This window comes from Panicum virgatum, chromosome 9K, assembly GCF_016808335.1.
Source record: "Panicum virgatum strain AP13 chromosome 9K, P.virgatum_v5, whole genome shotgun sequence".
Lineage (NCBI taxonomy): Eukaryota > Viridiplantae > Streptophyta > Magnoliopsida > Poales > Poaceae > Panicum > Panicum virgatum.
The window spans coordinates 23,644,843-23,656,888 of record NC_053144.1 but is presented as its reverse complement, the minus strand read 5'-3'; the positions used below and the strand labels follow the sequence as shown (position 1 = coordinate 23,656,888).

The window sequence follows — 12,046 nt, the reverse complement described above, 5'->3', positions numbered from 1 at the left end:
GTTGTGCATCCTCAGCTTCAAGGTCATCACCATTGATGCACCAGCGAGTAGCATGGCTCCAATGGTCTGTTTCCATAGTTCTTGCTTTGCCTAAGGCGTCGGGATCGAAGGAGGCTCCCGTGCTTTGTGTCGATGATCAGAGTGGTCTCTTTCTTTGATTGTACTCGACTAGAAGCTTTTTGAGCATCATGGTTCCTCTAATCTTGTTGCCTCTAGCGTTGGTCGACTTCAAATCATCAACTTTTGTGCACAAGGTCCTCCAAACATCTTGCGACATCGTCATCACCTTCTCCATTGTTTGTTGCTGCCTCTTCTTCATTGAATTCCTTGATCATCCTGCACAGAACATGTACCAAAATTCTACTCCATGGAAAGCCTTATGAAATTACCTTTTCAACGAGTGGTCATTGATCCCAAACGGACTCCGGATGAAGAAGTTATGATCGTTTTACTCCGCTGCGCTCTGTCCCGAGACATTTCAGAACTCGCAGTGTTGTAAGATTTTACCATAACTCTTCACACCGATCTCCAAAATTCACGATTCTTGATGCGTTGGAAAGAAGGCTTGATGGAGCTTTACAATATACAATTTTCTCTCATGGTACTTCTCTGATAATGGATGAAAATCTCGTCACAACAGTAGCACTTTGGGGATGATGATGATCCGATCGCACGATTTTCTTTTTGGGCATGCTTCATCACCTATGGCTTGGACAAAGAAATCTCCAAGAGACATTAGCCAAAGTTGACATGGTGACATACCTTTTTCATCTTTACTTGTTTTGAGTGTGGGCTCGATAGCGGATGCTGGGCCACTAACAAATGTTAGCACCTACCACTAAAGAGTGGGTCTTCACGTAGCCATCAACTTGCTTGAGTGAGATTGGACTTGTCAAAGTACGGACATTGAGAACTTCTCAATCACTTTGTGTCTAGGATTTTACCTGTATTCATGGACACAAACAAGAAACACAGGATATATGCAATAATGAAATTAGGGTTAGTCCAAAAAAATAGATAGATCTCCCTAGGGTTCGAGTTGCCGATCCCCGGCAATGGCGCCAGAAAAGCTTGTTGACACTCCTTAGAGGCCCAATTTACGTACCGCAAGCGCACGAATCGTGGTAGCTTTTCCCTTAGAGTACTCCCCCAAGGTTTATCAATCCGTGGATCGGAAGTGAACCGACTAGAGTTTATCATCTAATCTATCGAACCTATCCTAAACATGAAGCGAAGATTACATATAAATTGAACACTTGGTAGATATGAATGAAGCATAAGTGTTCATCACACCCACAACCGTAGATGAGATAACACAACCAAGGAGCTAGGGCCTATCGTCTCTAGGTACAGTTCTAGTAAAAAAGGTGATCAAAACATAGATTGCGTCTCAACTAAAGGTACACGAAATCATCTCTCAGAAAGGCGGCTCGCAAGCGGCCTACTTTCCCAAGGTCACCGGTGCGAGGTGCGTGTCGACGCCTAAGGTTTCCCAAAGCTTTACCCCAAACGCCCTCCAAGTGCTCTTACTCGAAGCTTCTCCTCTTGGTGGTCGCGCAACGACTCCCATGGTACTCGCCATCGATCATATTCCACATCATGTCGTCGCTAGAATTTTTCCCTCCGCCATGTTGTCACCACACCAGGGTAATCAACCAACTAGCTAAAACACGCTACCTCAACGTATCCGCAAGATATAGACTAATCACCACGAATAGATCTAATCTTACTATGAACATATGGATGCATCACATATGAGAAAGAAAGCATGCATTGAAGTAGACCAAAGTCGAGACAACTAGAATAAAGAGTAGATTGATATCACCATCGTGTGTGTACATACCTCGACGAATGTTGGGGGTGACTCCCGAACTCCACCATGGCACAACCTCGCAGGGAGGCCATGGCGGCTAGGGGTGGCCTAAGCCATCTCCTAGGTAGCTTCGAAGACTTGCGGCGGCCGTCGTCTCCCTCCAGCCTTGGCCCTAGGTTTTCGTCGAGTTCTGGGTGGATTGATTCCCCGAGTTGAATAAGGTGCGAGCTATTTATAAGCCGAGGAAGCCACCGGTCGAAGGAGAGGCCGAACCGCCTCGGAAACGGGCTAGGCCGGCTCATGAGCCTAGGCCGGCCGGCCTACCCTCTTTCGGGCCTGCCTCGGTCTCATCTTTCGCGTGTAGACTCCTCGCATCTTCTAGAGTTTATGTCATTCACGATTGCACCCCTTTGGACGTCATTATCTTGGAGATATCTTCGAGGAAAGGATAGGATAGAGAATCCTTCCTTAAATCTTCATTTGCTTTGCTTAATCCCGAAGTATCTTGATCTCATCTTCGTGGGCTTGGTCCTTTGGGCTCTCTTGGAGGATGGATGTGCATGAATGAGCTTCGAATCAACATGGGCTTTGGTCCTTCCTTTGGGCTTTGGGCTTCGTCTTTCTTCGTGTTAGCGCTCGATCACGGGCCTCGTCGTTTCATGCTCCAAAATAGGCCAAAAACATGCAAAAACGAAGTTCCTCCAAAATATATGTGCAAATGTGAAAATGACCAATAATTAGGCCGGGGTTAGGACGGTTAGTGATTTTGATATTAAATTCATGCCATTATTAAGGATAAACAAGGGATAAAATGGGTACTTAAGGAGCACCAACAGCCATGATGAGAGCAAGAAACTCCTTCTCATAGATGGACATAGCTTTTTTGCTTTTGCCCTAATGCCTTGCTCAAGAAAGCAATGGGTTGAAAATTCTGTAATAACACTGCTCCAATGCCATCCTCGCAAGCATCAGTTTCAACAGTGAAAGGTTTTGTGAAATCTAGTAAAGCCAAAACTAGAGTAGTACTCATTGCCTTTTTTAAGAGCTCAAAAGCTTGCTGAGAAGTAGGAGACCACTGAAACATCTTTTTCTTTAATAACTGAGTCAGTGGCTTGGCTATCACCACATAATTTCTGACAAAACGTCTATATTATCCAGTCAGCCTCAGAAAAGCTCTTAATTCAGTGATAGTTGTAGGGACATGCCAGTTGACCATAGCTGTAGTTTTAGCAAGGTCAGTAGACACCCAATCAGCACAGATGATGTGACCCAGATATTCCAATTTAGCCTGTGCAAAGGAACACTTTCTTGCTTTCAAATATAGTTGGTTGTCCTGCTGTTTCTGCAGTACTTGTTGCAGATGATGCAAATGACTCTCCAAACTAGGACTGCATATCAAAATGTCATCAAGGAAGACCAACACAAATTATCTCAGGAAGGGACTCAAGATGTCATTCATCAAAACATTGGAATGTAGCTGGTGCATTTGTGAGACCAAATAGCATCACCTTGAACTGAAAATGGCCATGGTGTGTTTTGAAGGCAGTTTTGTACTCATCCAGTGGGTCCATTCTTATCTGATGGTACCCAGATCTCATGTCTAATTTGGTGAAGAATTTGGAACCAGCTAATTCCTCAAGAATTTCTTCAATGACAGGCATAGGAAATTTGTTTTTTATTGTGACTGCATTCAGTTTCCTATAGTAAAACCTCCAGGATCCACCCTTCTTTTGAACCAGTAACATAGGGGATGCAAAAGGACTGAACTGTGCACAATAAATCCAGACTGCAATAACTCCTTTACTTGCCTCTCAATCTCAATCTTGTGCAGTGGAGAATACCTGTATGGCCTGGAATTTACAAGTGCGGTCTGAGGCAAGAGAGGTATGTGGTGATCATGTGTTCTCGGAGGAGGTAATGTCTTGGGATCTGTGAATACTATTTTGTACTGCTGTAATATTTGTTCCACTTGGGGGGAGTGGGAAGTAGGAGTGTCTTGGGACATGTGGTGTACAACAGCCAAAGACTAGACAACATTCCCTTTTAACCATTTATCAAGTGCGTCCATGAAAATCTATGTAACAGAAGATGTGGTGGGTTGCCAACCAGAAAGTTTGACCAATTGTCCCTGATGTTCAAATGCAATAGTCTTGTTAGCCCAATCACATGTCATAGGACTGTTGGAGCAGAGCCAATCATACCCCAATATAGCATCATATGTGTGCATATTCAACACTTGCATATCATTAACCAAGTTGTTCCCATTAGACCACCATTCCAACTTTGAACCATCTTGTCAGTTATCAGAGTGTCCCCATTGGCCATCTTAACTTGCTTGGGTATAGTTGGAGTTGTAGTTAACCCCAAATTCTGAATGAAATTGGACCTGACAAAACTGTGAGAACTTCCACTATCAACTAGCACCAGCATAACCTTGTTTCTGACCAGAGCAGCAATACGCATGGCTTGACCCACATCAGTTCCAGCCAAAGCATTCAGAGATAACTGATAGAATTCCTCATTCAGAGCATCCTCCACAGCCAGTTGGTTGAGAATATCCTCAGTGAGATTGTTGTCCAAGTCATTGGCAACCAGGGCATGGACCTGAGCTTTTGGTCATTTAGAACACTTCTCAATGTGGCCTGCATCAAACTTCTCACCACAGTAGAAGCAGAGGCCATGAGCCTTTCTGAAATCTCTCTCTTGTCTCTCTTTCCACAGGTTACTTGATACTGATGCTGGTTTGGGATACAATTTCGTATTGGTAGTTGCCCCTTTAGTATATGAGGTGGATTTCTGAAATTTGGTTTTGCCCCTGTCCAAATCTTTTTGCTGAATTTTTGCCAACATCATAGCCTTGGTCATTTTGTCAGGAAACTGAATTTGTATTGCAGAACGGATGTCATGTTTCAAGCCTTTCAGAAACTGTGAAACAAAAAACTCCTCGTCATACCCATGATTGTGCACACAAATTTGGTATTGCAGGGACTCAAATTCAGTGACAAACTCCTCCACTATACTAGACTGCTTGAGCTCTAAGAGCTGGCTCAAAGCCTCTCTATAATCACAATAGCCAAACTACTATTCTACAGCTTTGATGAAAGAATCCCAGGTTCCCCGACCAAACTGTGCCTTATACACTTGAAGCCGTTTTGCTGCATTCTTATCGAAATTCATAGAAGCCATAGCCACCCACATGTGTTCAGAGATATCAAATATGCGAAAGTAATCCAGACATCTATCCTTCCAGATTTTAGGTTGTTCACCGGTGAATTGAGGAAAAGGCATTTTCGGCAGAAAGGATTTATGCATGACATTGGATTCAGAGTGATGGCGACCAGCAGAACGAGAGGACGAAGGCTCACCAAACCCATGTTGAGGATGGACTAGGGACGTCGGTTGCCCGTCTCTGCGCTCGTGTGGGGGCACCCTGATCCGCCAAGATCTGCGTAACCGCCTGTGCAGTAGAATCCACCTTTTGTGTTAGGATCTGCTGCTCCTTCCCCAGACTGTCGACGGCTTGTGTAGTCAACTCCACCTGGGCGCGGAGCTGCTGCTGAGTGCGACCCAGATCTGTCATCCGAGCGAAGATGAGGTCGAGGCTCTCCATGACTTGTTCCCAGCGCTCATTGCCGCGATGCGCGGCCTGAGCCATGGCATCGAGGACGAACTGGGTCTGCGCGGATGGTTTAGGAGGCGCCGTGATGACCGCATCGCAAGTCGATCTGAGAGAGAAAGGAATTATGGGCAGCAATTCCGTTGCAGGTCGCAGACAGAATCACACAATCCCTACCGAATCAATTGCTCAGATCAAGACCGACGGGTTGCCGCGGACAACACGACCCGGAGCAGGGGAAAGCGAAGTTCGTTGGATCCTCGCACAAAACCTATGCGGCGAGAAAAAGTATGTGGACGGCGGCGCTGAAACGGCTAACCGACGTGTGGCGTGGACGCCGAAATCGGAGAAATCTCGGCGGAGCAGGTCGCACAAGCCAGGGTGGCGGCAGACCGGAAACGAGGATCACAGCGGCGAGGGAGGAAGCGGTGGTCAGAGGAACGCTGAATCTGATACCACTTGTTACACCCTTGGCCGTTGGCGAATCGCCGGCGACGTGAGAGAGACACGCGGATCGGAGACATGAGATAACTTGGGGAGGAGGAAGAACCTCTGACCCCTTCACGAGTTCATTTCAGATTCAGTTTTTGCTTAGTTCTCTCGTACACGGCTCTCTAGCTAAATAGCCGATTAGAACTACCCCTTGGGCCCCACACACTCACGTGCCATACGCAGGTGGACGATGGACGCATACCGTTAAACACTTCTTGATGTTTCCGCATACATGGAGCATTAAATGTATTTAAAAAATAGCTAGTTATACAATATAAATATTTAATATGAAATGAATCTTTTAAATATACAATATCAAAATTCAAATTTTTTCACGAAATACATCGTCTCCAATTAATGGTCGACATAAATGCGACTTTTGACCACTCCACCCACTAGCGCGGAACCGCACTAGACCCGAGATTCCCTCACCTTAAACCCACCTCCTTCCTCGGCCCGTCGCTTCCACTCGGCCTTTCCATTCCAACAAGCCGGAGCCTCCCACCGCCGTCGACGCAGCGCCGCTCCAGCCTCTCCATCGTCGGCGCAACGGAGCGAGTAGCCTGGTAAGCGATCCTTCTCCTTGCTCGGATGGATTTCCCTCTCGGCCGCGGATCCGCGTGCGGCGTGCCTGTTGCCCTACGAAGCTAGCCCGTTCACCCATCCTCGATTAGGTTCTCTTTCTTCTTCCGCACGGGGGATCGGTCGGTCCGTCTCACGCTGCACTGGTTGGTACTTGAGGAATTAAAGGGTGTGGGTATTTTCCAATTTTATTTTGGGGGGTTCGCCTCTTCCTGCATTGCCCGTAGGATATGAAACGGATTTTGCAGATAAACTTGTTACCTTAGGCGCTTGTGTAGGTTAGACTGCTTCGCTCCTGACTGGGTTTAAGTTCATAATATTTCGTATCCGACTAGGCGACTACCTAGTTTTTTTTTTTTGGGGTACTGAAGCCTGGTACCTCTCTTTCGAAGTGTGGATTGATCGATGTGATCAATAGTTGCAACTGCAATGCATTTTTTTTTAGAATGCAACTGCAATGCATTTATCTCGTATACGTCTACTGTACTAGACCTCCTTTTGCAACATTTGTTGCTAGTTATTTGATTCTACCTTCATCTTTTCTCAGTGATGAAAGAGGGCAGTGACTACTATGTTGTCAGGAAAGGGGATGTGATGGCTGTTTACAAAACTCTAAGTGAATGCCAAGCTCAGATCTGCTCTTCGGTATGTGTTGTAATGAAACTACAGATGCTATGATGATTCCACTGCTATGTTGCCTGCACAGTTGCACACCACATTTTGTTGCTGCATCAAGGAAGAGTTTTGGTTATGGCTTCTAAAAAAAGGAAAAAAAGTACATTCCAATGGTAGTTGAAGGGAGATCTATCATAAACATTAGTCCTCTTTGTAGCCGTTTGCTTTGCTTGCTTTCTCATGTCTAAGTGAACAAATGCAATAATTCTTGAAATGTGTCTAAGGTTCTCTGAACATTTTCAACGTTTCATTTGTTTCTTCATATTTAATAGGATTTTAGGAATTACATTTCTGCTGATACACTGCTAGTTCCATGAATAGAAATAGATGAGTTCCTTTATTTTAGTTAAAATTAAAATACAGAATGATTTCCATTGTTGTAAATGCTGCGGTAGTTATATATTTGTAAAACGTTTTGAATCCATAACATCATATAAATATTTAACCATATAATTGATAGCTTTGGATAGAAGCGCTTGGAGACTAGCTATCAATGTGCCTGAATTTTGAACTTATTTCTTTCGGGTTTCATCTCTAGCCTACCCCAACTTGCTTGGGAAAAAAAGGCTATGTTGTTGTTGTTGTAATTGTCAATTATGTTTTTTTTCTAAATGTTATTTATATTCTTTTTAACTTTTTAATACAAAGACACACGGCTCTCATGCATGTTTGAGAAAAAGAAAGTCATTGTATTTATGCTGTAGTATCTATGTGGCTAGCACATAAATTCTTTTGTCATGCAATAACTTGTAATCCTGATGAAATGTCCCATCAAGTATGCATGTAATTATATTGTTTATTAAGCTATGGAAATTTTGCTTTGAGCTGGCAAAAAGTTTTAACAGCAGACTGTATTCTATATTTCTTTTGCTCCTAAATTGTTCATTTGTATTTTGACAAATCCTTCTTTCATTCTTTCTTCAAAATTTAAACAAGTATTGCATAATTTGGCTGAAGACTGCATTGACATCCCGAAGGAATTATAGAAATGCAAATACTATAAATTGCATGCATTCAGTGATGGCAATGATCTTAGATCGTTATTTCTCTTCTCAAGGTATTTGGTCCTGCTGCAAGTGCCTACAAGGGTCACTCTTGGAGCAGAGAAAAGGAGGAATACCTCTCTTCACAGGGGCTAAGTAATGCTAGTTATGTTATTAATGCAACCGATCTTCGGGAAGATGTATTTGGCCCCTTTGTGCCCTGTAGTTTCCAGGTAAAGGGCTGAAAATTGCTTCCATTGTGGTTTTCCACAGCGCATTGTAATCTTCCAAAAGCTACCAAGCTCACAGCCTGTCTGCTAGGATATTTTCTTGTTAGCAATTTAGCAAAATTGATTATCTTTTGCGCATTCTTGCTCTCATTTTTCTACCTTTTCTTTTCTTTGTAGGAGATAGTTGGTTCTAGTTCAAATCAACCAGCTGCAAATCATATTGGCATCCATAATGTTAGATTATATCATACAGGGTCTGTATCTGTTGATCTGAACCATGTAAGTATTGCAAGCACTAAAAAATGTCAGCAATGAAATCAATATAATTCTCTGTTATTAAGCATGCCACTTGGTCTGGTCAAGCTTCAGTTGAACAATAGAGGACTCCTTTTAACAGGTCTGTGTGTAATATGACACATTCCTCAGATGCCACCTAAAGACAGTGGACAAGAGAAAAGGAAGATTAAGTTCTATAGCATATATTTCCTCCCTTAATGATATTTCACATGGCTGGTATTATAACTAAGTGTATATTTCAATTTTCAGGGCATGTGTTTCCTACTTTCCTAGCAAGCCTGCATATGCTTGATGTGACATAAATATTTACATATATGAAATAATGCATGAAACTTTTCAGATAAGGTTGTAATCAGGAGTATACATGTGAATCCATGCCTGCACACAACTATACATATATAGATGTACATAAGAAACTTAGAAATCCATGGGAGATGCACACATGAATTTTTTTTTTCTTCTGTTATTGGCATGGGGTCTCATGCATTATTATTATAATCTGCTCACTCTGGTCATAAATATTTGTTATGTCCCTCTTAAGTCACTGCTTGTAAGTATTGGCATTTTTTGTCTGATGAGCTTATGTTGCAGGAAGCCAGATCTAGTTCCTCCAGTCATATCTCACCAGCAAACTTAAACCACAGTGGAGCTGTTGAAGCACAACCTGTATCAAGACAATACGTAAGTTTAATCATGTTTGGGCTAATTATCATCCTCCGTACTTGCACCTATCAGTTTCTTGTTTGAGATGATATACAGAGTAACCTCTGGAATTATATTATTGAAGTTGTTGTCTTGATTATGCTTGTGTCAAGTAACTAAACATGTATTGACTCAACTGCTTAATAGGTGAATGCTCTTAACTTTGTTTGTAACAATGTGAACCATACGGATCCTGAAGCAAAACCTGTTTGGTGCTAAACTTCTATTCGTGAACTTTAAAAAATTGTTTATTAGGACTTGGAATGGCAGCCTTTTATATTCCAAATTCAAGGCATGTTTCATGATTAAGAAAATGTCAACCTTCTGTGCTTTGCAGTACTTTAAGAAAAAGCTAGTTCAAAATATGTGTGTGATGGAGGAGTTGAGGACATAAACTCCTAATGTTCTTTCCAAAACTTCTTATTTCTTTCATGTGTTTGGGTTGTTGGAGTTGGAGTTTCCACTGGCCTTTGGAAACGGCTGGTGTATTTGTAATCTACATGTGGTAAAATAAGTACCACATGATGAAACAGAGCAACAATTAAGTGTAGAATAACAAAGCAATCAACCATTAGTATATATTTTTTTCATGATATTACTTAGTGCAACAAAACTGAGAAAAAGTGTTGCTGTGGACAAATATCAGGTGATCACAGATTTTGTGGCATGTTCTTTTAAATTTGTGTTCGGGCATGCAAAATATCCAGCTAAAAGAACTGTATGGTAGTGATAGAAATCAATAAGTGGTAATTAAGATTCAAATACCAATTTATTCATGGCTGCATGTTTGTTTGCCCCTGCACAATCCAGATGCCCTTCTGCGTTCGAGCATCAAAGTGCTTCCCGTCATACATTATTTCCATGCATGATTCTGAGTCTTGCACCTATCTTATTATTCAGATGGTGGGTATTCTTCATTTTGATGGTGCTTCGAAAGGAAACCCAGGAAAAGCAGGTGCTGGAGCAGTTCTTATGACTGAAGATGGTAGAGTGGTATAATCAATACTTAATGCACTTACAAATTTGTTGTTTACCTTTGCTCTGTCTCACTGATTTTATGTCCTATGCAACCTTGAAGATATCTCGACTTCGTGAGGGTCTTGGTATCGTTACTAATAATGTTGCTGAGTACCGAGGCCTGATCTTAGGACTGAAATATGCAATTAGGCATGGATTCAGGAGAATCAAAGTACATGGGGATTCTCAACTTGTCTGCAATCAGGTATGCCTTACATATCTGTAATCAAAGCTTCCTCCGGGTTGTTGTTGTCTAGTATTTCTGCACTGTCATGCTAAATCACATATCAACCTACTTAAGGAAACAATCAATGGAAATTAGGGGGAAAATAGCAGAAGAGGAAGCTGTACAGATGTCTTTGCTTTGAATATTTGTATACTAGAAAATTTAATTGCAGTGTGCCTCATTTCCCTATATAATATTTACAGTAATTGGTGAAGCTAAGTTTGTCAATGTTGTTGTAGCATTGTTCTCTGTGCAATCTATGCTGAAAGTAAGGAACCTCTATGCCAGTACCCTTGATTCAGGTCGTCAATTATTTGTGCATTTTCTTGAGAACTACATTCATTGAACTGTTCATGTCTGAATCAAATATTGGAGCACAGAATTTTGGTATGAAGAGGATATTTTTGTTGCTTATGACTGCCTTCTATGTCCTAAATAGGTGAACGGTGTTTGGCAAACAAAGCACCAGAACATGATGGAGCTCTGCAATGAAGTGAGAAGGCTGAAAGAGAACTTCCTCTCTTTTGAGATCACCCATGTTCGACGGGTATTGTTCCTATCCTCCCCACCTGTGAATATTTATTACAATTGTAGTTTCATGCGAAGCTTGCATTCTCCTTGGATTTAGCAAAGCTACCACAGCATTAATAGCCTTCACACAGTGAAATACTTTTGCTGATTGAGTCACTTTTCTTGTGCCCAATGAAGGAATGGAATGCTGAGGCGGATCGCCAGGCAAATATCGGCATCACGCTTGGCAGTACGCTACATTTTCACATCTATCAACTCAGATTCCCATTGTTGTTTCCATAAAATTAGCAAGCACTCTGTGTTGCAGGTGGCGTTGTGTCGGAGGAGCGTGGTGACTTCTGATACAAGCCTCATCCAATTAGGCAGTTACCACCTTATGTAATTAACCAACGGCAAGCTTGGATTTTGCCTTGGTCGCTGCTAGCCTGTTCTACAGCAGGTTGGTGGCGCCGCCTTCAAGTAGTCCTATCCAGTTACATATGCAGTAGTCTGGGCCTATGCCATCGGCAAGTTAGTATCGAATTGTGATTTCTGTGTCCATCGGAAGATTATGTGTGTTTAGGGCCTACGCCTTGATGTCGAGTCCTGGGTTAGTGGGCCCCATTTTGACGAACTCCGGTAACTCTACCCCTGGTCAGGTGTAAGCTTTCCCTCCATGGACCCTCTGCTGGGCCGCATTCCGTAGGATATGTAAGAAGCTTCAATTTAATGGACTCTGAATCAGATGCAAGCCATAAGTGTGCTCTGGAGTTTGCTATTCTATTTGGGCCCTGTTTAGTTTCCCATCCCATAAATCCTATAAACGAAAAAAACGTCACATCGAATATTTCGACACATGCATGGAGTACTAAATGAAGTTTATTTATAAATTTTTTTTATGGA

General features: G+C 42.4%; 1 protein-coding gene across 4 annotated transcripts; it reads left to right on the top strand.

Annotated features, from left to right (window-relative positions):
• The first annotated feature begins 6,318 nt into the window (after positions 1-6,318).
• On the top strand, positions 6,319-11,926 carry LOC120650866. Of its 4 annotated transcripts, none has more exons than XM_039928158.1 (10): positions 6,319-6,487; positions 7,051-7,148; positions 8,236-8,394; positions 8,569-8,670; positions 9,280-9,369; positions 10,291-10,383; positions 10,469-10,612; positions 11,073-11,180; positions 11,342-11,393; positions 11,472-11,926. In XM_039928158.1, the coding sequence occupies exons 2-10, from the start codon at positions 7,053-7,055 to the stop codon at positions 11,504-11,506; spliced, it is 879 nt and encodes a 292-aa protein (XP_039784092.1). In that variant the 5' UTR covers positions 6,319-6,487; positions 7,051-7,052; the 3' UTR covers positions 11,507-11,926. The 4 variants fall into 4 exon arrangements, 3 of the variants coding, with proteins under 3 accessions (XP_039784092.1, XP_039784094.1, XP_039784093.1); XR_005665833.1 differs by lacking the exon at positions 11,472-11,926 and adding an exon at positions 10,873-10,935 and having other exon boundaries at positions 6,330-6,487; positions 11,342-11,362; XM_039928159.1 differs by lacking the exon at positions 6,319-6,487 and adding an exon at positions 6,629-6,649 and having other exon boundaries at positions 11,472-11,908.
• Positions 11,927-12,046: the final 120 nt, after the last annotated feature.